The sequence below is a fragment of the Sitodiplosis mosellana genome, unplaced genomic scaffold (assembly GCF_009176505.1).
Source record: "Sitodiplosis mosellana isolate CC-2019 unplaced genomic scaffold, AAFC_SMos_1.0 Smas_scaffold_6166, whole genome shotgun sequence".
Taxonomy (NCBI): domain Eukaryota; kingdom Metazoa; phylum Arthropoda; class Insecta; order Diptera; family Cecidomyiidae; genus Sitodiplosis; species Sitodiplosis mosellana.
Genome location: NW_022601407.1, coordinates 6,505,415 through 6,532,123, shown reverse-complemented (window position 1 = coordinate 6,532,123; position 26,709 = coordinate 6,505,415). Strand labels below are relative to the sequence as shown.

The 26,709-nt window shown below is 36.1% G+C and overlaps 3 protein-coding genes across 21 annotated transcripts in view; 2 read left to right on the top strand and 1 right to left on the bottom strand.

Annotated features, from left to right (window-relative positions):
* Window positions 1-2,416, top strand: part of LOC129574949 (ALK tyrosine kinase receptor) — a 51,151-nt gene extending 48,735 nt beyond the window's left edge. For all 7 annotated transcript variants that reach the window (XM_055457634.1, XM_055457637.1, XM_055457635.1 and 4 more), the window contains one exon: window positions 55-2,416. In XM_055457634.1, coding sequence (XP_055313609.1) covers window positions 55-272 — 218 coding nt within the window. In that variant the 3' untranslated portion in view covers window positions 273-2,416. The remainder of the gene's footprint in view (window positions 1-54) is intronic.
* Window positions 2,417-5,811: 3,395 nt separating this feature from the next.
* On the top strand, window positions 5,812-9,748 carry LOC129574955 (trypsin-1). Its single transcript, XM_055457657.1, has 7 exons — window positions 5,812-6,127; window positions 7,588-7,713; window positions 7,790-7,844; window positions 7,948-8,141; window positions 8,339-8,488; window positions 8,676-8,930; window positions 9,112-9,748. The coding sequence occupies exons 1-7, from the start codon at window positions 6,052-6,054 to the stop codon at window positions 9,159-9,161; spliced, it is 906 nt and encodes a 301-aa protein (XP_055313632.1). The 5' UTR covers window positions 5,812-6,051; the 3' UTR covers window positions 9,162-9,748.
* Window positions 9,749-10,634: 886 nt separating this feature from the next.
* LOC129574951 (pleckstrin homology-like domain family B member 2) overlaps window positions 10,635-26,709 on the bottom strand; it is a 31,233-nt gene continuing 15,158 nt past the window's right edge. For 7 of the 13 annotated variants that reach the window (XM_055457640.1, XM_055457643.1, XM_055457641.1 and 4 more), the window contains 8 exons: window positions 18,399-20,180; window positions 18,127-18,326; window positions 16,895-17,955; window positions 16,624-16,732; window positions 15,465-15,591; window positions 11,754-12,118; window positions 11,476-11,608; window positions 10,635-11,355 (listed from right to left, as the gene is read on the bottom strand). In XM_055457640.1, coding sequence (XP_055313615.1) covers window positions 11,179-11,355; window positions 11,476-11,608; window positions 11,754-12,118; window positions 15,465-15,591; window positions 16,624-16,732; window positions 16,895-17,955; window positions 18,127-18,326; window positions 18,399-19,949 — 3,723 coding nt within the window. In that variant the 5' untranslated portion in view covers window positions 19,950-20,180 and the 3' untranslated portion in view covers window positions 10,635-11,178. Of the gene's footprint in view, window positions 11,356-11,475; window positions 11,609-11,753; window positions 12,119-15,464; window positions 15,592-16,623; window positions 16,733-16,894; window positions 17,956-18,126; window positions 18,327-18,398; window positions 20,181-20,408; window positions 20,575-26,709 lie in introns of those variants that run through there. The other 6 variants (XM_055457653.1, XM_055457651.1, XM_055457648.1 and 3 more) reach the window with 2 other exon arrangements.

Here is a 26,709-nt window from a genome sequence, read left to right as displayed (position 1 = left end):
TTTGATTTTCTTTCAACATAAATCTAATAATAAATGATTGCGTCATCCGCACAGGTCCCATCAATCCAATCACATTGGATCCATCGACACTGGAATCGTATGCAAATGTTCAGATGACAAACGCACAACAAGATGCATCATTAACGGGCAATACAACGAACGTGTCTGGCAATAACAATGACATAGACAAATTGAATTCGCCATTCACGATTCAGGGCTATTCGGAACGATATACAACAGCCAAAGAGAATCATTCAGAGATTAGTTGTTGATTTAGTCAAAAATAGAAAGCAAAAAAAAAATTTACAAATCAAAAAAGAAAGATTAATAATTTCGATAATTTATTTATTTTTTAAAAGAAACAAAATGAAAAAAAATTGTGACAAAAACAAATATGAAACACAGCAACAACGAAAACGTTTACATGGTATTGATATTTTTTTAAATAAAAAAGGGAGGTAATTGATGACACCGAGACAGATTTTTTACACGCAGAAACACAAAAAAAAAAATGATAATTAGTATTTAGTCCGACTATTCTGTTTAGTTAGAAGAGAAATTTTGTTAATTCATTTCAAAACATATGTATGGAAAAACAATTATTTCTTGACAATATTTTCTGGAATAAATTCAGTTTCAATTTCAGTTCTTCAAAAACAACAACAACAACAACAACCGAATAATATGTAAACAACTCGATTTTCCGTGGAATCTTTGCTACATTTTCTTCATGCCATTCGAAAGCATTTCTCACGACGATTTCTAAGCGTCAAGAATCTATTGAGCATCGACAGTTTGGCGTGTTTGCAAATCGCTTTAAAACGATAGAAAAAATGGAAGCATTCAAGAAAGAAAAAACGGGCAATAGGCGCAACCGGAGGATTTTGGACGGAAATCGCCAGTTCAACCGAAGGAGAAAAAAAATACACAAATGCTCTGCTTCCAAGCACCGAAACGAATGTCTGCTAGAAATGAATCCAATAACTAAACCTTAGACGCTATTTATCTTGCTAACCAATATTAAGATTGTTCAAATGAAACAAAACAGTGCTACATTTCATATAGTACAAAAAAAAATGATCGAAAAATACCATTTTCACTAAAAGACACAATTCTATGGACTACAACACCTCAAAAAGTGTTAAAAAGGAAAAAAAGAAATCGAATAAAAGAAAACCCCAATTTTAAGATTTAGAGAAAACATATTTGAATAGGGAAGGAAAAAGAGAAAAACTCAACCAAATTCGAAAGTAAGCCATCAACACAAGGGACAATTTCACAATGAAGAATTTATACGCAGACACGCACCCACACACACAATCATAAATGATATGTCGATTCGATGGAAGAAAACCAGACACCCAACTTGGCACCACGAAATAATAATGTTGAAAGCAAGTAGATTTAAGACACATAGATGATATAACATGATTCGCTAATTAAGATTTTTTCACAATTAAACGAAACCATTTCAACGCATGCATTAGTGAGCAAGAGAAATAAAAAACAAAGAAGAGAAAAAAGACCCATTATTTTACTCAAGATTCCGCGATGCCAAGTTTATAAGAAATAAATAAAAAAAGTTTGATCACAAAAACCCATTTTATACCGACCATTTGCACATCGATCGAAGCATTGTAATACAGGACAATAGTGCAGAATTTTTGTTTTGCTAACCATATTAGATTACAACAAGTACCATACACACTCATTGAATCAGGCTGTAGACGTAACACAAATACACCCAAAAACATATAGAATAGATCACAAATACATACATCGCTTTCAAGGTGAGCAGATAAAACGACGGAGTGAGAGAATTTCTCGTTTTTGAGGCATTTTTTAATTTGATACGCTTTTTTTCCTATTTAGCGAATTTCAAAAACCAACAAAAAAAAACATATTGATAACAACAAAAATGAAACCAAATACAAGCACTCGACTGAAATTTGAACAGTGTGTGCATGTGTGTGCTAAGCATCCTGTGTACAATTTACAAAGAGTAATACCAAAATATATACATAAAAAAAACAAACAAATATTATGATATTAATATTATTATAAGGAAAAGCTTTAAATCATTGAAATACTAAAATTAAGCGTTGAGAAAATGAAAACACAAAAATGAACAAAGAAATACACACGCAGAGAGAGCGAGGGAGAGAGAGAGAGAGAGAGATGATGAAGAGAGCCATTTCATTTGATTTGTCTACCGGCTCATACTTCAGTATTATCGTTTTATTTTATCATTAAACGTCATTTAAAGTATTAATTTTCTTTTTAGATGTCTCATTTGCATCATATCGCTTTCATGCCGCTTCAGTTTAGACAATTTTCGTTTTAATTTGAAAAAATTGGTTCAATTTCTTTTAGCTTGAATTTTGCCGAAAAAAAGTCTCTTTAAAAAAAAAAAGAAGGACGTGACTCAGCACAAAAAATAATCTAGTTTTTTGGCTAATGAATTTCCACGAAAATGTTTTATTGAGTTAAAAATTGAAATCACATGAATATATATCTTCAGTTGCAAGTTATCAAATGACAGCAACAAATTTAGGCACATTTTTGATCATCATTTTGAATTACGAACAAATCAAATTCGTAGATAGGGAGTTTAATTTAAAGGAAACAAAAAAAACAAATCTAATGAATTTAGTGTAAATTAATTTGCGATTTAGTTGTTCATCATTTGGTTTGTTTTGAAAGTGATCGGTATCGACCTAGTCTGATTTTGTTGTTTAAAGAAAATCTAAACTGAGTTTACTGCGAACAACATCTCTTTTACGCTAACAGCAATTCGTACACGGACGAGTCAGTGAAACAATTGATGTGAGCGAGACAAAGTTTGACAGCAAACAATTTGGTTGTATCAATTTAAATGTTCTTTTCTTTTGGAAACTATTGCGTTTTGACACACGTCATCCCATTCAAATTTATCGTATGTAAAATTTAAGGACGCGATCGAGCAAATAAAATGGCCGAGTAAATATTTAAAGTGAATTAAGAAAATATAATTGGTGTTACAATCACTATTTGTATTTATAAACAGTATTTCGTAACGAAAAACCGACAACACAATTAAGACAACTACAACAACAACAAAAATGAGCAAGAAAAAAACCCAGAAAAAAAAACAATAAACTAAATGAAATAAAAAAAAAAATTGTATTTATTGTAGTGTCATATAAATTCAAAGTGAAGAAAACCACTTAGATCATTGAGAGCTAGAAAGATGTGTTGAATTTTTCTGGATAATACTCAATTATTGTTCATTGTTTGTTCGTATGATTTAAGAATTTCGATTTAAGCAGAAATTTTCGGTTTCGCTTCGGTTGCTAATTTAAGTCGAAAAACCAAAAATTCATCAACCAAAATGCCCACTTTCAGAGGCCCAAAGACATTGAAAAGATTCGTGCAATAGCCGTTCAAAAACAAAAAAAAACTAGTCAAATTTATTTTGCTGAATTTTACTCAAAAAGAAAAGAAAAACACTGCACATAGACAAATGCGAGGGGCAAATCACTCTAAAGTAATTTGTAATAGAGAATCTCGATTACTTTTCAATTTTTTTAAAAGTAATCGAGATTTTTACACGTAAATTACTTTCTCGATTACTTTCTCTATTACAAATTACTTTAGAGTGATTTGCCCCTCGGACAAATGGCAAATTCGCGTTCGGATTTATTTTTATTCGAATTTTCACTAATTTTAAGTAAATTATTTAATGCGCTAAGCGCATAACGAAACACACACAAAAGAAAACTGATTGAATAAATTCACCAGGAAGAAAAGAAAAATACAAGACAGACAGACAAACCATTGACCAATGGTTCTTATGTAAGTTGCAAAATTGGTTGTGGTTAATGATTGTGGATAGGGAAAAAAGACAAGTCTTATTTGAATGAAATGAAGAGAGACAGAAATACGGTGGCAGATAATTATTTTGCCCAATTATCACTGGCACTCAAATGGACGTTAAGCTATACAAACCTAATTGAATTCAGTTCACATAGAAAATGAAATGAATGCTGAAAACAAATAGTCGACGAAAAAAAAGACATACAATAAATTGAGAGAACAAATTATGCAGACATTTTAAAGAGCAAATCACACTATTTATTGTAATGAGAGAAAAAACACACATATTTACATGTAAAATTGATGATGGACTAATTAAAAAAAAAATTATTAGTCAATGAAGTGACAACTAATAAAATAATTATGCGGAATACGTGAAAATGGTTGTAATTTTTGGGTTGATTTATTTTTTAATTGATTTGATTGGGCGATAGTTTTGAGTATTGGACCAGACAAATTGGTTTACAACTATGACTTTGCTTGCTGGCATTTTTCAGAGGTTGAAGAAAATGACGATTTATTAGACAACAATATTGGACCAACGTTCACAACCCTATGAAATCATACAAAATCAAGTCAAATGCCCGAGATGAATGTAAAAGAAGAATGGATAGTTGGATGGTTCATTGAAATATGGGATTCCTTCAATCTGACTAAATGTTGTTCAACGCAATCAAGAGGAAAGAAAACGGAAAACGCATGAAAACATCTTCGATTTGATATTGCTGAGTCCATGTAGGTATTTGGTGGTGATTTTTTCCAAAGTTTGATGATGATTATGTTCAAGGGGTTCGATTTTTCGACCAAGTTTTGATAATGACGGTAACCAACAAATTGCGACCATTTCAATGTGTTGAAACATTCTATTTGTTTTGAGGGACATCATGACATTTTACGTGTCGGATTCAGACATCAGATTTGGATTATTATAGAATATTCTGAACTATTTGACAGCATTTCCCGTTTCGATCAATTTGATTGGCTCAATCTCAAAGGGTTGTAACTGAAAGGCAGCTTCTCTAAATGTACATCTGAATGGACTCATATATCCAATATATAGACAAAAATGGCTAAAATTTCAGAGTTTATTATAATAAACTATAGTCAATGGTTTTTTTTATTCGAAAACAGTCGCATTGAACTCAACAATAAAAAAAAACAATTATCATTAGAAATGACTCACTTGAAATACAAACTCTTCTCTGAAAAAATTAAAAAAAACCTCTCTAAATCACCAAAAGGTTGCAATGGCGTGTCATTTACCTGAGAACGATAACTGGTTAAAAATAGACCGATTCCGTTTGTGATGTTCCATCAGAGTGCAAAATTTTCCATTCGAAAAATCTCCATTGCTTCGCCTCAAGTGTACTTGGGTTCAACTTCAATGACTACTTTCAATGTTTTGATAGGTGATCAAAGTAGAGGCCGGAAGAATCGAGCCGAAACGACAGCACGTGTAACAACATAAATGGGTTCAATTGTTCAGTTTGAACTTCATCGAAAAAGCAGCAGACGAAAAAAAAACAGTCGAGTCAAAACAATGCAAGTCAGTGACTTTTTCATGTAACCGCCATAAAACGTTCTATTTTCGAATGGTTCTCACGAACTTTGATAACAGACAGAGAGTGAGTGTAATGCCATGCAGAGAATTTGTTTGGATTCTTTTTTTTGGCACAGTTCAAAATTCAACGATCGGTTATCGGTGCTTAGAGCAAATAATGAAGGCAAACTCGAAACCAAAACAAAACACAAAAAAAACAACACCTGTTGGTTGAAACACGGTTCGCCGCATTGTGGTGGCGTATGATATGTGTGGTAATTGCACGTGCGAAAATCAGTTACAGGTATACCAGCTGATTGAACAATACGACGACTGGCTTCCTTTTGAGTTTTACTATAAATGCGTCGTTTGATGTGACAGATGCGTTAGTTTCAGTCGATCGTTTGTGGTACTAACTTAGCTTCCTTCCTGAAGTTTGATCAAAATTGAACAAGCAATACGATTTTTTTTTTGTATAGATTTCCTACACCTTTTTCCAAGTTCTTTGGATTATTCAATCAGTGGACCATTTTGATCAACTTCAAAACGGAAGGAATTAAGTGACACCGTAATTTTGGAATTCTGTAAATTGGTTGTAATTTTGTCTGGGCCTGAGCTAAATCAAAATATTTGTTGCTGTTGCGAAAGCTGTGAAAATGATCAAGTCATATTTGGTGTGTCGATTCGTAGCATTAGCATGGAGTGTGATGCTTGTTGATGCCCAGATGAGTCGTAAGTTTTGGAACATTTTCAGTTTTTATCATATTTTTGGCTCACAACGAACTCAATTTCTGCTTTTTCACAAGCAAATCAAATGAAACGTATTATTCGATTCTCCGAAACGGAGAAAATAGCGTAGAAAGGGGCCTGTCAAGTGACGAAATATCCGAGGCAATGAATCATTTTGTTAATAATAACGTTTAATTATCTAGCTGGTCACTTTGTTTAGACTCAAACCAAAGAATGAAACACGATTTTCGTATTATAACGTCGGTCATTTCAATCGAGTGATTTATTTTCTGAAGATCGTAAATTATGGAATTTTCTCCGAATGTGAATGAAATTGACGTAAATTCTCGCGCTTCTTGCTGCTTTTTTCGTTTGTTTGTTAGAATTTTCAATAACGACGTTCAATTGACTCGAATTCTTGCTGAATGAATCTTACGCTCATTTGCTGAGTAATGCAAATAGAAATACAAATTACAACCGATGATTCACTCGAGATATCGAACCTTAGAGACCTTCTCACTGAAATGAATATAAAGATAAAAATGTTATCATCGTTTAAAAAAGTTCCGTGTGGGTGGTTTTTTTTTCGGTGTAACATCATCAATTTCGAAATTGGCGTCTGATGCAAAATCGAAATTTTTCCCTTCAACCAGTACTGATTTGCTGTTTTTCGTCTTTCATTTGATCGGAATTCAGTTCAAACCGAAAAAAATGCTTGTTTTTCAGCCTTGCCGTTCAAGTCGGAAAATTCTCCAATTTTGTTGTAGTTCAACTCGCCGACAAATCTCTCGTCATCTGTTCATCTGTTTCATGAATGAATCGATGCCAATGACTAGTTGATCTCATTTTATTTAATCCGTAATAATCGACGCAAATAATCACTTTCATTGAATCAATTTCGCAATTTCGTAAAATCCGCTCAACGTTTCTGGTTTAAATATTTGAATGAACAAAAACAAAGCAGAAAAAAACGGCAATTTATAAATAGCTCAATAGTTGTCGGCAGCTGATAAATTGGTTGATTCTTTCTGAGTGTCTGGCGCTAAAAATACGCGTCGCAATTTCCAATAAATGTTGTAAATTTTGTTAGTTCTGCGCCCGCATGGTCGTTAAATAAATTACACGTGAATCAACGCTAGAAATGTTGCCTCGATCGAGAGAAAAACGCTCTCTCACACACACACACACACACACACGAGAGCCGCACAAGTGATAGACGAGCCTTTTTCAATGCTAGAAATGATTTGGAAACTTTTTACATTTGTGTTTAGGAATTAGAATCATTTTTTGAAGGTGAATGACAAGGCAATGCAACTTGATAATGTTCAGTTATAATGTTATCGCTATCGTACAATGTTAAACCGATTTTCTTTCATATTTACCATTTATTGCAGAAATTTTCCGTTGATTTGTTATCTGTGTTCAGAAATGTTTTATTGTTTTTATTTTTCCAACTGATTCAGTGTCGTCGGTACCGTGCCGAAACCACGGAAAAATACGTGATGGACGAATTGTTGGTGGTGCAAATGCGGTACGTGGATCAATTCCGTACATTGCCAGTTTGACGCGTCGCGGTGGACATTTTTGCGGTTAGCCCATTTCATAATTCCCAAATTACGAACGGTCGAGTCATATGGCGTTTGTTTTGATTGTTTTTGATTTCAGGTGCCACCATTATCAATGAACAATGGCTTGTGACAGCGGCACACTGTGTTTGCACGTGAGTTTATACCTTCTCCCTCTCTCTCTCTCTCACTCTCGACTCAGACCTTGAACTTGATAATAACTAACTCGTGCCATTTCCAAACACACTACTCTTCCAGTGGCTTTGACGAAATAATGCCGCCGTCACGTATACGGGCTGTTTTAGGATTACACGCAATATCGGAATTTAAAAACAAACACTCTGTCAACGATAACACGATTGACGGCCCCTCTGAATCGGCTTATGAAATCGAATTCCGCAACATTGTTGTCCATCCAAAATATGAATGCAAGCGACCGGATAATGATATCGGTAAAGACGAATTTTTGTTTAAAAAATAATTTCTTCTTGCGATTTTTGCAATTCTGACGAATTGAGAAAATCGCAATTGTAAAAAAATAAACAATTTCCAACAATTGTTTTTGAATATCACATTGAAGATAGAGAAAGAATCGATGAAAATATTCGAATTAGATTAATTTGATTTTGATTCGTTTTTCTTGGAATAGCCTTGCTCGAAATAAGCCGACCGATAACATTCAGCCAATCCGTACAGCCCATTTGCATCTCGGCAGATCAAAATGGAGAGAACAAAACGTATCACAATGAAGTCGCACTGATTTCGGGTTGGGGCAATTTGGCTGAGGAGTTTGATGCTGGTATGTGGAAATATCTTTATGAAGAATATGGATTCATTTTACTTCCAACTTCACTAACATTCATTTTTTTCGTAAACTAATGTTTATTCGTTTGTCTTGTTGAAATTCGCTATTCAATTTCTTCCAAAAAAAATATTGAAATACCATGATTATAATCGAATTTAATGGAATTTATTCGAAAATACAGGCACAAGACCCGATATCTTGCAGAACGCCCAAGTGAAAGTGTGGAGCAACAGTGAGTGCCAGGCATCATTCGATAATGAGAAAAAGACGCAGAAAATTCAATCAACACAAATGTGTGCTGGCAAAAAGACGGGTGGTGTCGATGCATGCTGGGCCGACTCAGGCGGACCGATGATATCGAACAATGATGGTTTGATCGGCATTGTATCAACGGGAATCGGATGTGCACGTGCTGGATTACCCGGAATTTATACACGTTAGTAATTTTTTTTAATTAATCTTTTTAATTTCTTAATTTTTTTTCATTGAAATTTTTTTTAAAAATAATTTCTTCGCCTAAAATGATTCATTTTCCAACATTATCATTTAAAATATTGTTCATTACCTTTGAGTTTTTTTCGATTAAAATATTTTTTTCAACTAAAATTAAATTCCAGGAGTCAGTGAATATACACAGTGGATAAAAGAGATTGTATTAGCAAAATAAAAAAGTGAGCCACAATTACAGGATCGATGAAAATATGCATTTTTAGCTGTTTTTCAAGGTTTTCAATCTATATTCAACAAATTGGGACTATTCAAATCTGAAAAATGTCTTCAAGAAAATTGTCTGTGATAGAAAGTGTTTTGTTCAGTTTTCTGAAAATCATCGATACGTTTTGCAATGATTTAAAATTGATTTTTCAACTTGTTCGACGAAGGTTTCAATTTTTTTATAGAAATTTGAGAATTTCAAACGTAATCGTTCTAGGGGCGAGACACAAATTCTATTAGAGTCTAGTTACACTCAATTTTATATATTTTTTGCTTCATGTCCTCTAATTTTTCTAGTTTTGGTGCAAAAGTGCTAATATTGTGCTATTATTTCTAGTAAAATCGCTTGCAGAGCGTATTACACTGTCAATACAATGCTTATGGAAGACCTAACGGGACTACTTTGTAAACAATAAACAATATGTCCATAAGCGTTAACATTGGCAAACCAAACTCACTAATTTCTTCTATTTTTCCTATTATCGTTGAATAATGTTCTAATTTTACTCATTTAAGTTTCGTGTCCCTCCTTTAGTAATCGTTGCATACTTTTAGCTTTTTGTTTTAAATGTTCTTTTATTTTGTTGATAGAGGCGAGTCTTTCAATTCCTTTTTTTCTGTAATATTTAAGTGTTATCACTATGAATTAAGGTTAAAATAGAATTGCCATGTAAGTTATTATCAAGTCATGATATAGTCAGAATTTATCGAAAATAGAAATCATTCGAGTTGGATCGAAATAATCTCGATTTAATCGCTCCTAAAAAACAAACTGCTAGCAGATAAAGAAGAAAAAGTCGACCATTTTAAATATATGTATTCATTTATTTCATACGTTTGAAGAAAAGAAAAATGCCATTACAATAAAATAAAATACAATAAAACTTAAGCAATATGGTGAGTTTATTTTTGAGTTGTGCTAGTAAATAGTAGGTTTTGTTTATGTCACCGTATCTATATTATGATTATAATCATTTTCACCCCGTCGAAACTTGATGATCATAAGTATTTAATGCAATTTGATTGAAAATAGTAAAGGTAGTCGAACCGATTTTGGGTGCTCGGTAACCGAGGCCCTCGGTTTTGTTACGATTAAAAAAAGTGGCGGTTTGAATTTGTCCATTTTTGTAATGTGTAATAAAGAACTTGATACAAGTTTTTTTTTTCTCTCTCGTTTTGAGCTGTTTAATTCAATGTGAGCAAATCGAATGGGGTATTCTTGTTTCTTTTCATAAAAAGGCACCAATCTAATTTCATTTTGGTTTTATGTCCCAAGCCAGATTGTTTGGTCCATGTTAGAGGAAAAAACGTCATCACTCAAAGCAGTATCAAAAGGTACTGTTCGTGTGAACCAGCTGAAAGAATTGAAGTTAGGCACAAGGCTTTTGGCTTCTAATATGATAAAAATACAAACGTGGAAGTCGAATTGGTCTATCATTTGGATTTAGGAACGTTGTTTATTCAATTTCGATTCGGAAAGAGAGAAACATTCAAACAAATTGGATTTAAAATTGACACTAAACACTAGCATTGAATTCTATTCTTATTTTTTTTTCCTTCTTTCATTTTAAAAACACATCCGTCGCTTTCGATGTGATGGATACAACTAACTCAATGGGTAGCAACATAATATTTACAAATACATGCAAGTTTTTACTCTTTTCATTGATTCACGCCATTCTTTTCGTTCGAAAAAATCAAAACGTCGCGGATAGAATTCAATAAGTGCGAAAAATAATTGAATTGTTTATTTGTTCCGACACATTCAATTGAACTTTGAAAAAGATGCAGCAGATTTTCAGTGGGGAAAAACATAAATTTGGTAGCAAAATTACAATTGGCAGCGTTAATACATAGAATTGAAGCAGCTTGACTTATGCTTGACTGCATTCTTATATTGAAATTGTTGGGTGATGGCTTTTATATATGATGCCAAAACGGATCAATTTGTGTGTAGTATGCCGAATAATTTAGTAATCAATATTTCCTTGAGCGCCGGTGATAATCGCATCGATCCAAATCCGTGCAGCCGCATCTGATGCGGCCTGCAAATGATAGCTTCGCCGTTTTGTTTTCACAATCAACGTACAATGAGGCCGACCACTTTTTGATGTGTTCAAGTGATCCAAATACACTTCATCGATGGTCTGAGGAAGAAAAAGGAAAGCATTGATGATTTGCGTTGCGTATTTTTTGGTTTTTCAAATGAATGCTCAAGTTTTGGCATACAGAATTTTTATTTGCATAAATTTTTGATTTGAACTCACCGAAAAGTATGCTCCACCTCTGGGTTTTCGTTCCGATTTGTCTGAATAGTAAATGAGTGCCATTTTCTGTCGATCGAGAACGAACCATCGCTTGGACCAACCGTGGAATGTGGCACCGAGTTTGTGAAGATATCTAAAAAAGAAAAACCATTTATTTATTTTGTTTTTTTTTTTTCATGAGTTCAGCAAAAGATTGAATTTTTATAGCTCAACAAAATCGAAACATAAATGAAATGGCTGCGAATGAAAAGTTGCGAAAAATATTTTAAGATCTTTACCCGCGACAGCTGAACGAATCGATAATGACATGTGGGCAGAGTGTGACTTGATGGCCGGCACTTTCGATGTGTAGCCGAAGATCCAAATCGGCGGACATGATGGGTAAATAGCGTGTCAATGGTCGTTGATGCTTTGGTAAATTGCGTCTGGTGCCTGAAATCATACGTCCTGATTCGCTGTTCTCGCTGGACATCATGCTGCCACGTTGGCTACCGCCGCTGCCATCATAATCAACCATGCGATTATTCAACATGCGAATGTCATTCGACGATTTGAAATGCTTGTCGGACAGCGCATCGTAGCTAATCTCTGAATTGACTTCGGACAACGGTCGCTCATATTCAAATTCTGGATGTGAATGACGCTAAAAATAGAGAAAGAAACAAAAAGAAGAAGCAAATTAAAGTTTTTGCTTTGCAAATTATTTGCATTAAATGTGTGGCGATCCTTTTGAAATTGTTGCCTAATGGGCCTCATAAACCATGTTCCAATGACAACCTGATGATACAATAAATATCTGGACTGTGTGCTAAGTGAGTTAGCCGAGAGTGCGGAGAGTGCTTATAGTGGATCAGAGCCAAGAAAAGACAAACAAATATGTCGGGGTCCATTCGTTTTTTTTCCGATCGCAACATTTCTTAAATTTCACGATTGTTTTTTCGCTGTCAGCGCCCCATTTCAATTTGCGTTCTAAAAACTTCATCAAACCAACAATGGGGCAGCAGCATCACACTAAATCGCAACTTATAAGACGAAGGTGAAGAAAACAACGCATCACGTTCGCCTTTTTTTATTATTATTGTTGTGCGTATGTTTTGCGAGACTACGACTGATAAAATTTACGAGAAAAAAAGCAGTGGACTCACGCGTAATGATTTTCGTCAGATATCTCGTCTACACACACAAAATTTTCGTTAGTCTCAAATGTAAACAAATTACTTGGCATTTAAATTCAAACGCACAACGTCACATGCATCACAGCTGACGGCTCGCTCGCTCACTCTCTATCGGACGGCGGAGATGGAACTCCGCGAATATTAAAAATAGCCCGGAACGAGAGACAACTTCTACGAGACGCGCGACCATTTCGACAATTTAATAATCATTTCTCCTTTTGTGTGTAAATTATATTAAAATTTGTAGTGCAAGACTTTGCTCCCCCTCCCTCTCTCTCTCCGCCGCCGAATGTTCGAATCGAATATTATTAAGACGACGTGTAGTAAATATTCAGCTAATAATAATCATCACCGTCGTCACACACACACAGCGCGCGATATGGTCAGATGTCGATATTTCTCTCTCTCTCATTTTTCTGGCAAAATCGTTTTTTTTTTTCTTTAGGAAAAACCACTTAGTGAACTGTCGCATGCAGATTTTCCAATCCATTTTCAAACAAAAAAAAACTAACAAATGACGACTAGCGCATTAATTTCGGAGAAAATTTTTAATTTCCCACATGAATAATCGGAAATTGAGATATTTCTCTATGTTTGGCGCCGTTTAAAACCCATAAATAATGATTTTGTGTCGAGAGAAATTCCAAAGTGGAAATGAATGATGCGAAACAAGTGTGTTTTGGCCGAGAAAGAATTAAGATACCGTTGGAAATTTGCGGGAAATAGCGACGGAATATTGCGAAAAAAAAGGAATTTTGAATTGATTCACACCGTGAGCGACTAGAAGGTGAGGCAAAACAGGGGCCAAATGACGATGATATAATACGGATTTGGAAGAATATGAGCCATTCGGTCTGTCTTTAACGATATCACCAGTTGGTCGGTTTTCATTCGACAATCGGATGCATCAGATCATAAAAGCGCCAGTTCCTGTTTGAGAGTGTGAAAAATCTTTGATCTTGAGTCAAAATCCATTGTATTTACCTTGCAATAATCTTGATTACTTTTCGACGTTGATCGCCGTCGATGCGCATATCTCATCCAAACAGCCATTAGAAAGCTCTTAAACCGATCAAAATTCACGCGAAATTGCACACAATTACTAAAATTCCAATTACGTTTTCTAGTCTAATTTGTTCGCGGTTTCAAAGTTTAATTACGAAAACGTGTTGGTTTTGCCGTTTTATTGTTATTCTCACTCAATTTCCGCCAATTACAATTGACCGTTTCTACCGTGCGATTGATATTTTCTTGAATAAACGATTTTTGCTTTTAAATGTAAAGACTTCGATATACTACGCAAAACCACACACAAATTGTACGCGCTTTGACACCAGAACAAGAAGAAAACACTCGTGATCGTGTGTACGTTTGCGAAAGGACTGAATTCCACGGGTTTGAACAATTTTGAGGGGCGCGTATCACAACGTTCGATGTTCGCAATCGACACAACAAAGCATGAGCGAGAGTCTACAATTCGAGTAGCTTGCATGAATAAGAAGAAGAAGAAGAAGAAGAAGCGTACGAAAGTTGTGCACAGGATCCGCGCTGTCTGTAGGATTCCCTTTGCATGTCTTCGGATTATTTATAAAACTTGTGCGCGCACGCGATGCGCATGTGAGCATGCTATTTGTTCATTGTCAACAATTTAGCGGGGAATTTTCGAATTAACATTTTGTTTTCCCTCTCTAGCGTTTCCCAAGCCAACCAAAATGTATTATTGATCCACGGCGAACGGAATAAAAGGAGGAAAACAATGATCGTGCGCGAGAGATCGGAGAGTAATAGGAACAGAGAGTGAGAGGAAGAAAGAGTTAAAATCAGAACCAGAAGCGTGAGAATGAGAAAGAGATCATAGGAGAGAGAGAAACACGCGAAAAAAGACTAAATATGAATACAATATGAAAACGACTTGGCGAAATGAACGGGCCACAGTTCAGGCTCACTTTTGTGAGCCACTCATGAAAAACACCGAAAAGTGACAAAATACACACGTTTATTGCCATCATTATTAATGTGAAACAAGCAAATTGTTTTTCTCAGTTGTTTGGCACAGCATGATGAACGGTCGGACATTAGCGTTTGTTCAACAACGATATAAAATGAAGCAAACGAAAAATGTGTGTTCAAACACGACGCTGTGTGATCGATTTTAAAAGGCCTGCGTCGCTCAATCTACATCATATTTTTTTCGATTATTCGGTTTAATCGTTGGCGTGAAGACCATAATTATTTACAAATTAAACGAATTCACGGGCATTTTAACAGCTCGCGACAACACATTTCAACTTGACAACCGATCCTTTGGGAACGAATAACAAATGAACCGGAAAATTAAAAAAAAAGAAAAGAAAATTCGAAAAAATATGACAAAAAAATATTTTTCCGAGCAGATCGAATCACGTTCAGATGCGCATGTTTTTCGACACAGGAAATGATTTTTCACACTCAAACAATACACAAATAAACATGTTACGGTGAGGTTTGATTGATTTAACCGCAACCGTTTTTGTTTGCTCACACTTGCTTTTCCCATTGTTGTTGTTCGGTTTTAATTTTTTTGCTCGCATTTTTGGCCGGTCGAACATAATCTAATCGATTTGAACTCATTAGCACATTATTCGTTGTGTTTTTCATTTGTTCATTGGTTTTTATCTAGGTTATATGTGTGCACAAAATCGCCGTTGATCGACAAAAGCCGAAAATTGAACGACAAAACAAAACAAAAAATCCGTCAAATTTGGATCCCAAAACAATAGTGATAATGTTGTTTAAAATGAAAATACGCGTTTTAATTATTGTTTTGCTACTTACCGGACTATGGAGAACATTTTCACGGAGCTGAGCCACGGCGTAATTTGATGGTTTTCCATTTGTTTCAGCCTTTCTCTCCGCATCACATTTTATATTGTTTACATTATCCACGGAACCATTTTTGTATCTGTAAAAACAACAATCGAGAGAAAGAAACAAAAAGAGGCGGATAAATATTAATGGCCCATTCCTTTTAGCATATCAGCACAGCGCGAAAAACAAAAATGCCAAACGATTCAACACCTCACGAAAACATGGCCAACAAAATAACTTATTCAAATCCAATAGACAGAATCGAAATTACCCACAAATCAAACGCTTCATTCGCATCGAACTCATGTTTTAGTGTGTAAAATTTTGCAACAAAAACCCCGAAAGATAATGGAGTTGATACAATGTTTTCGATTGAAAAAAGTAACACTTGTTTTTATGTTCACAAACGATCATCGAATGACTAATAATTCGCCACTAAGCACTGAACTATATAATGAAAAGGGCAACGAAATGCCAAGTGAGTGTGTGCCTTCGCAATCGCACTTAATTGCTCTGTGCATCGGTTTTACACACACACACACGAACACAAGCAACAAAAAACGCATACGTCTGTGTCTGTGTCGAGTCCAGTCGGGTGTGCGTGTGTGTGTGTTGTTTTGCGTACACCGATCGATTTGACTCTCGACGAGCGCGAGTACATGCTCAAAGTAGACTGTAATGAACTGGTTTCTGTCGATACAGCGCGCATTTGCTTTGGTCGGCACTTTCTTCGAACCCGACCGATTTTTATCAGCAACAGTAATTCATAGATAAACTGAAAGCAGAGAAGAAAACAAAACAACAAAAAAACCACGACGATTGCATAATGAAGCAATTTCCATGAGTTTATTTATTGCCTACAAATCGTTTTAACAGCAATTCATCAATAACATGATGAATCACAGCCATTTCTTGCTTTCCGCTTGTATTTTGCTTCGGCCGTTTATTTTCTCGTTCTCTTCTCATTCTCGCGCGAGAGTCAAGATGACGAAAATGTCAGAAAGGGCAAGCCCCCTCCAGCTGATGATGTGTTTTGATTTTTCTTTCTTTGTTTTTTTTTCATCTTAATATTTTCCATTTCTTGTGTGCTTTTAAAGTATATGCAAATTATGTTGTCGTCAATTACCTGTCTTCGTTATAGTTTTGCAGTTGAAGGTATTGTGCACGAGCCTCGTCATGGCTTTTTTTCTTCAATTCGCTCATTTTCTGCCGTTCATGCTCGATCACATGGGAACCTATATACGGAATATTGGAATGCACATGGTTGTTTTTTTTTTTTTTTAGAAAAGAAACAACATCGATTTTTCGTTTAATTGCACACATTATTCACACCCATCAGTCGCATAAATAAATGCAAATGAGTGGCGCGCACTGCGCACATTACGACCAATAATTACCTTGTTGGGTGAGCAACAGTTGACGATTTCGTTCGATTTCCTTAATACTTTCGATCACTTTAAAACTGGCACCCTGCGTTGAGATCGGCGCATTGGTGGTAACCTTGCAAATTCGATCGATATCATCCTGCGATGGAACACGTTTCTCCAATGGATTCACCTCGAAATCATCACTTTCGATGGATAGATTTAAATTTGTCTGCTTTGCATTCGGATCCGTTGACTGTTTTGGTACTTTATGATCGAATGGTGGTGATAAATTATATTTTAACTTTTGTAGTGGATCTGACATTTCTTCATCAGCCTTTGGACTGCTATCGCTTGGTGTGACCGGTTCACTTTCGATCTCTGGTGCACTTTCACTAATTCGCTGATCCAACGATGATTTATTTGATTTTTCCGATGAAACGCTGTTCCGGTTTTCAACGTCGTAGATATTTTCATAGTGTGTGTCACTCTCTTTTTCGGCTTTGGCCAGTGGCTGATCGGTGAATGATGATAGTGTTTCGATTTTATTTGAAAATAAATTCTCATTGACACTTTTCGACATTAAATCGTTTGCGGGCGGCTTTTTTGTGCCGAAAATCTCCTGAGACCCGAACAGAGACTGTGACATGATGTCATTGGTTGGGCGTTTTGCTGCAGGAATCGCAACCGACAAATCTTCGTCCGAATCGGATTGTGTATTCTTTTCCCCAGACAATTCGTACAGCAGAACATCGATCGTTTTCAACTCTTCGCGATACTTTTCCAGCTCACGCAACATCGATCGCAAATCTTTTTCGATATTTTTCGTATCAGCACATGCTGCATTCTGATTATCAATACCCTGCATTTCTAAGGCCTGAATATGCTTTCGCTTCTCACTGATTCGCCGCGTTAAAGTCTTTTGCTCAGTGTGCAAATCCTCACGGTAGGCCAACCATTCCGTTTCCTCCTCCAAATACTGAAATTCTAGATCCTCAAACGTTTTTGTATCATTCTCCAGCAGCTCAATCGTTGCGTTTAAATCGTCTTTTAAGTCGGTGTCGGCGTCATTCTCCGTTATTAGCTTCTTCAATCTGCAAAGGAAAATTTAATTAGTTGATGGATCTTTTTCTGATAGACACATTTGAAAACAAATTTTTAAATTCTTCAGTAGATTAATTCCGAATAAAAATACTAAATTTACATTCAAAACTACCCAAAAATTCCGTATTTAGAAAAAAAGGTAATAGAACACTCAAACTCACCCTTCGACTTGATTCTGTTTCATGTCAATCGATTGCTTTAATTTATTTTGCTGTGTCTCTTGTAAAACACGATTTGCATTCCGTTGTGCTTCTAACCGGTGAATTTTGGCTTGTAGTGCAGCCAAATTCTTATCCATCTCAATGAGCTGCGTTTGTTCGGTTGATAATTCGGCCGAAACCAGAGCCTTTTCCAAATCCAACTGAAAGTAACGAGAAAAATGGCATTAAAAAAAATTGTCAAAATGTATGTGATGTGTATTATACATGCATACCTCTCTCAAAACCTCTTCCTCTTGCCGTTGCAGTTCGGCAATTTGTTGCTTGAGCTCACGTGCCTTTCGCACAACATCAACTTGTTGTTTCTTCAGTTGAGTAATTTGTTTGTCGTCTAAGTTTTTCTTAATATTTACGGTTAAATGGTTATTGCTTTTGTGTTTATTGGTGAGCGAGCCATAGATGCCCTCTTGTAAATTCGTCGATCGGTTTGCATTCACATTGACGTATTGATGTTGTGTGTGGTTAGCCGTTGCCATTTGATTTTGTTGTGACGGTTGTGGCTGTGGCTGTGACTGTGACTGTGACTGCGACTGTGACTGCGACTGCTGCAGTTGTGGCCGTGGTTTTGGTGGTGGTATTGGTGCTGGTTCATGTTTTTGGTTGATTTGTCGCGTATTCTGACTAATTTGGTTGTCAATACTGCGATTGTTGTCACGTAACTGTTGGATTTCACTGCGCAATTTTTCCTCAAATGATTGAACCAGAAGATCATAATCAGTCTTACGTTGAATTGGAGTGGATGTGAGCTCCTTTTTTGGTGACATACAACAGGTTTTGATCCGTGTTCTTGGGCTCTGTGGCACATAACCAACGGGCGATTTAATCGGTGACATGACATTTTCATAGCCATTCATTGAATTGCCATTGGTCAAATGCAATGGACTCAATTCCGATTTATTCTCGGCGAATCGACTAGATGACGAAGAGAGTTCGGTTTTACGGCCGGCAAATAGTTTCACATTTTCATAGCCGGTATTTGATTTGTGCGGTGTATGAGGTGAAGATGGTTGATTAGCATTGACTTGACGAAAATCGCCTGGGCTGGGCGGAAAAAAGACATTGACCGTTCCTCCGCCGATATGCTCAGGACTAAGCGGTGACTTTTTCTCTCGTGGCAATGAACCATTGGTTTTGATACGATTCTGTACGATCGGTGATGATTGTACATTTTGATTTTGTCGCTCAAAATCGGCGCACATTTTCAATATCTCCTCCAATCGATCTTGTTCGCCTCTTGTGATTTCATCCTCAATGGGTTGATTGTCACAAAAATTCTCTTTGGCATTGTTTATCTCCGAATTGATACCATTCATTGGGTACACCTGTAGGCTACCGTATGAACCGGGCTTTGGATAACGATCATAGCACGCGGATAATGGTTGTAATTTTGGCAGGCCACCATTACCATTTATACCATTCACCAAATGACCGTTGGCACTGCCATTCGCCATCGTTGTTCCATTGATCTTTGTCAATACTGTACTTTCGGCCGGCATTGCGATCGTTTGCATCAGATTTCGCGAAAAATTATCGAATTTTGGGCCAAGCACATCTTTTGCCGGTGCATTAACGGTTATTGAATCGGCGGCAAACACTTTTGGCGAATGATATCGTCCTTCTGTCGTCGATGATTCGGCGGCAATTTCCAAATTTTGATACGAATTCCGTGGACTTTTGTCCAAAATCCCATTCAATGTTTTGATGAAACCTTTCGATGGAATTTTGTCATTCCGACAATCGACACCGTTCACATCGATTCTGGGCATTGAATTAATGCGATGCAATCGGGTAAATTATATTCGATGTGACGACTCTCTGTAAACACACACAATACACAAAAATTCGTAGATTTGATCACTTGTTGTAAATCAATTGACGATTTTTCTCCAGTATTTTGCTCACGATAAATTCCTAAACTTTCGCTCAACGCTGTTTATCAACAACAAAATTCTCGTCTCCATTTACGTGTTACATGCGGCGGCATTTACTCTTCCAATCTAAGATAAGGAGGGAAAAAGAAGAATGTACACATTAAAAAAAAAGTAGGCAAAAAAAGGCGATGAGTAATAAACAAACAAATAAAAAGAAAATTATGATTAAAACCGAACACTCTAGAGCCCATTTGATAGCGTCACACATTTGACAAAACACCTTGAAACATCACAAACACCGGATTAAACACATACAATTTAAAAAAAAAATTGTCAAACGAATTAAAAGATAACCTCAATTGGTTGTGGCATTTCAATTTTCGTATATAAATCCTCTCGCAGGTAGGTATATTGAACGTAGTACATCATTTTGTCTATGTCATTTCTGCGCTCACATAAATCTACCCAAGGCTTTACACTGTGTCACACCGAGTGATATCTCTAGAAATAAAATGCCGTTCTGACACAAAAAATTGATAAGATGAATGTTGTTCGAAGTGTGATAACGTGAATGTCTCTAATGTTGTTCGTTCGATTTTTGAACTGGCGTCGAGATATTGCCGAATTTGCTTCGGTTTACTTGAACACATACACAAACAGTAAATAAATATCGCTTTCTATTTATATGGTTCGGGTATTTTTGGAACCCATTCCAGCCGACAGAGAGAGGGAGGGAGAGAGAGAGAGAGAGAGAGAGAGAGAGAGAGAGACGAAAAAACGTTGTGAATGAACTTTTCTGGTCGGAAAAGAGGTTGGTAACAAACAATCGATCAATCATCAATAGCGAGTGTTAATCGACTGAATTGCGCGCCGATTCGAAAGAATAAGAGAAAAAAACGTTTGCGGGAAGTCGAGACTCAATTTACGACGGCCTCAAACGATACGCATGTGTGCCACAGAGCAAACCAATGGAATTATATGGCAAAACATCAAATTTGTACCCGCAGGCCAAATGTGAAACATGCGTTTCGCCGTGTTCGCGTAAGTGTGTATGTGCATGTACCATTCTAATTTCAAATGGCATGTGCGGTGTGCACTCGTTATTCTCTCTGATGTGCTTGTTGCATTACAATTTCGGAATCAAGTGAAATCAAATGTTACACGTGTGCGGCGCTTTTCGTCTTCTTGTTTATATTCATATTTTGTTTTGTTCGTTTTTTTTTATACAGATATTCATCCCGCACATATCGAGAGACACATATAGAAAAACACCAACAATAATAACAACAAGAAACAAGATGGAAAAGCTATAACCATATTAAATTGCCGCCGGTTATTGGCATGTTTACATTCGTAGCAGCTCACCATTTTGACATATGTTCACAATTAATTTGTACCGAAAAACAATAACACCGTGCTACGTATGTGAGCAAGCGGGCGAGCGCCTGCCTCAGTTTACCGGTTTCGTGTTCAATTGGGAAACATAAAACTGAATCACAGCCGCTCAATTACCATTTTTAACCATTAATGCATATAAACAGATTGTGCATGGTCTTTTGAAAACATGTGCGACAAATGCATTTGCACGGAGACGGAGAGAGATGGAGAAAGAGCGAGAAATGCAAACGGTGAAATTCTGAAAGGTGCGTCCACCAACAGCATACACCGAGAGATATTTTTATATTGGTTTTCTTTATTGCGTTTCCAATCAAATCTGGAGCGACGGCACGGCTGCGGGCAAAATTATACGGCAGCTCAATAGACTTAGACTCCATTTTAGCATTCAAATGTGGTGTGTATTCGTCGCACAATTCAAAATACGATGAAGAAAACACACACACACACCGAGTTGATACATATATTTTTCCCATGGGAGAGACTTTCATTAACATACGACACACGACACACGACACACGACAGCACTTGCTCAACATCCATAGAGAAGCAGAGAAGACAGGCGACGCAAATTATAAAAAATCGCACAAGAATATTGGACGCTTCTACATTGTTTGTGCGTTTGAACTCGTGTATTAATAAAATTAAGAGTTTTCTCGTTAGACATCAAGAGAAATGACGTAAAACGAGAACGAAAGTGTAGAAAAATGGGGAAGAAGAATAAAAAAAAAATGGGGAAAACATGGTAAAAAAATAGAAAATGTTCATAATTTGTTCAACGAATGAACACAACGTAACTTTTCATCGAAAAAAATATATCAAAATAACACTTTTTCGGAGCAAAAATATTGGAAAGTAGATAAAATTCAAGTTTTTTTTGTACAGAAAAGAGAGAAAAGCTAAAAGTTAAGCTAATTTCCAAAGAAAATGAAAGAAACCCGATTAATTCTCTAAACAATAACAAAAAAAGCTAATGGGAATATTTGTTTAGTCTTTTTTAAATGATGAGAATGTCAAAAACAGGCGATATATTCTCGGTTCTATTTGTTTTTTTTTTATCTCGTTCTTGATAACAGCCGGCATTTCCCTGTGAACTACTAATTTTTAATTCCGTCCGATTAGCAAATCAATTTGAATGAGAGTCGGTGTGAGGCCAGAGAAGATGAATCGAATTTGGTGATGAGTGTTTTCATCAAACACTATCGCTTCCTGTATAGCGAGCGATAGATAAGCGTGTGTGTTTTTTTTATATACCGTATCCGACACAGTGTCACGCAGTGCACGTGTTAAATACGAAATCCAGACACAATTTCATTCTCCGGAACAGGATTCGGTCGGTGCTACCGAAAAGTTCACTTTTATTTTCCATTTTCTCTATGGGATGATTTTTTTTCTCTTCATTTTCTGATTCGTTTGAATAGAAAATGTCTGGTATTTTTTCCCATCTCAGATGAAATGGTGTTCATCCACCATCGTCGCAATAAATAACCAGGCAAGAAGACATTTGAAATGCTGTAGAATAACACTTTCCGTGCTGTTTGCCATCATTTCAAGCCCGGCTATGCTTTAGTCCCGGTATATGTTGATTAAACAATATAAATACAGCGGCGGTAATAAATCCAACAACGAATGAAAATGTTATGCGTGGCGATTAAGAGAGAAAATCATAATAATTCATCATTTTGGGACAGCCCAAAATATTTGTGTTGCGTTTTTATTTCTCATTGCTTCTGAGAAACGTTCAACATTTCTGTGAGCAGACGAATATTTTGAATGTTGGAGCCAACAACTGAATGTGGTAAACGTAAATTTGTAAATAATTTCTTCGTTTGTTTCGTTCTGCATCCGAGAATTTTATTTATTTGTTTTTTTTTTTCCTTCGTCTTGCGATTATAATTTTCAACATATAGTTCGAAACAAGTTGATTGAAATTGGTGAACGCGCCGCACTGCGCCGCGCACCGCATTCCATAGTGGCAGTTTTTCATAAGCGGCCAAAATTTATGATCTGGATACACACAAAACCGAATGTATTTTTGTGTGCACTTTTTTCTCTCTCTCTTCATTCCCGTTCTGCATTGTAAATATGGCATTTAATTTTGAAAGCCCAAGACACACACACACGAAAAACAATGCCAATTTACAGTTACGAGAGAGAGAGAGAGAGAGAGAGAGAGAGAGAGAGAGAGAGAAAGAGAGAGAGAGAAGCAAGAGAGAAAATTTACTACATTTTCATGCAGCGTTGGCTGCATTTTATGAGTGCTGTGCAGAGAGTCAACAGCGACAGCTCAAAAAAAATGGCAAAACATTCTCTTGCTATTATTGTTTGCTGTTGTTTTTTCCCCCTCGTTGTTGTTTCTCAAATTTATTAGCACTTATATAAATTAAGTAATGTGCAACGTATTTGCGCATACACACAGAGAGCGAGAGCGAGAGAGAGAGAGAGAGAGAGAGAGAGAGAGAGTGAGAGAGAACGGGAAAAAAAGAAGGTAATCACCTAATGGATGTATTTGTGCACATCATCTGAATCACAATGCATCTGACAACTCAATGGAAATGGTAATCAGTTGTGTGTGCCGTTTGCGAATCGAATGCATCGAATAAAATTTGAATATGAGTTGTGCGGGGCACGAAATCTGCATCCGTTACGCCAGAACAATTCCCGACGCGTGTGCGTTTGTGTGTGTGTGTAAAGAGAAGAAAAACCAGCGCTTGAAAAATAATCACGATACGATGGAATTCTAAGCTGCACACACACTCTCTCTCGTGCTCGCTCACTAATCGCCAAGTGAAATGGAAATGAAATGGAATTGCTGTTTAATGATAATATGCTAAATAGCTTCTGATTTTTTTTTCTCATTCGTCTACTTTTCTTCTTCGGTATAAAATAGTTAGTGTGTGCGTTGTTTGCCAGTTTGGAACGTATAAAATAGGAGATAATTAACTTTTGACATCGTAGTGATGCAGCAGATAGAAATGAATAAGCGAGTAATCAAGCGGTCATTTAACAGAGGCACACACACACACACACAAAAAGCTGTGGTTTTCGAAAGAAAGCGGAAAGCATTTGAAAAAGAATTTTCTGTTGAATCATAAAAAATACAACTCGATTATCATCATCATCGTCGTCGTCGTTGTCGTTGTTGTTGTCAATAGAAATGAAATGCGTTAACAAAGAGATAAAAGAAGTTTTTCATTTCAATTTCGTGATGACATCACGTTTCATTGTCGTCATTCCCATTCAATTTTTGTGAAATGAATCAGTGGCCAGCGAAATGCATCGAATCGTGGCTGTGAAAACTTTTGTGTTTATTGTAAGGCGACTATACTGGCAAACAACGAGTAACGAATAAAGAAGGGAAAAAAATAATGAACATTTTCTTGATAAGAGAGACGCTTGGCTTGTCACATTGATCAAATGAAATGGATTTTTTTTACGTGCGTTTTTTTCACTTTGCGTCTGCATTTGATGCTAAATATTTCAAACAGCCTACTTATTGCTAGTGCAATTTATATATTCACAGCCAATGAGATCAGCGTTGTAGCGATCGCCACATTTGAATATGGTGGAATGGCGATGACCTCGTCCATATTATTGCAACTTAAATGAAAACCACGAGCATCACAAGTCCAGAAAGTGTTATTTTACGTCATTCGCACCAGTCAATTCAACGAAATGGAGTAAATTATGAATATTACTTGAAATTGACTACGAACGGCGAACACAGTGGCAACAGTACAAAGAAATCAAGAAGCATACGATCAATGTAGCGAACCAGACGCACTGGTTCATACACTGAAAACGAAATTGATGCGCGACGCAAAAAATGCAATAGTTTTTCTCAATGAATGAGCACAACCAATAAATATATATATTTCGCTGGTGATGATTGAACAAAAAATGCAATTGTAAATCCACACCACAATCGAGAGAGAGGGAGAGAGAGAGAGAGAGAGAGAGAGAGAGGGACGCATAACAGTATGAGAAGAGAAAAAATGACGTTGATGGTATTTTCATGTATTTGTTCGATTATAAAATAATAAAATTGAATCGCGATAAATAAGAAGTGTTGGCTAGTTATTAAGTCTTTCATTCGATCAAAGGCGATCGACACTAATATGTGCTTATGCCGTGAGTATCCGTTGCACACAACGGGTTGTGGCCAACGCACCATCGACTGACTGTACTGGCAAATACAACGTCTACAGTTATAAAGCAAATACCATAAAATTATTTCTTTTTTTCTCCCTTTTTCTTCTCTTCTTTCTACTCCTTTGACCGCAACTCATCGGAGTGGATGTCAAACTAAGAAAAAGGACGCGAGAAAGAAAAATGGACAGGAATGTATTCATTCCATTGGAAAATCGTATATGTTTGCACAATGAACATTCATAGTGGGCTCATCATTTAATATATCCATAATGTTTGCTTGAATTATTTTGTGACGTCTTAGTTTATGACGATAATCGTTATGATTTTGTTTTTGACGAAACATCGAACATATGGTTTTGAAAGTACGTGAAAATTCAAAAAAAAAATGTCCATGCAGATTTTTGTCACCACAAAGCTAATATATTATTTGCAATTCATATGTACGAAGGAATTCTCATGCATATTCATTGGGAGCAATCTTTGAGAATAGAGAGAAATGTTTCGATTTGTGGTGAATTCCAAGGGAAAAATGTTAAATTTGAATTGGTAAGTAATGCTATGAATGTGAAACGGCTAAAAGATGTGAAAAAAAATGTAAGCCATACAAAATTCAAAGCACATCACGTAATAAATTGAATAAATCTTTATTCGACGCATCTACAGTACAAAGTTAATATTTTCTTCCAGATGTTTTCAGTCAAATTTGAGGGATTTGAAAAGGGATCTGCTGTGAACAATTTGAATTACAAAATAACAATCCACTTCAAAAAGTGAATCAGTCGAGTGACAACATCATGATTCTACTAAAAACGATCATCATTCTATTTGGTAAGTTTTTTGATTGGGACTTTTCGTTTAATTCAAAATTGTTTCCGTCTATCATCTTTTCTAAAGTTTTCAAGCAATTCTTTGTTCATTTGAAATGAAAAAAAATATTTCTCTCTTCTTTTTTTCCATGATCAGTTCTTCTAGCAATGGTTTCAGTTGAGGCCGGCCTAGGACATCGATTCAAATCATGTTTCACGGGTTGTTGAGGATGTAAGTCTACATGTTTTCTACAATAAAAGCACTTATTCTCCGAAAGAGACTGCATTTTTTCGAAAAATCA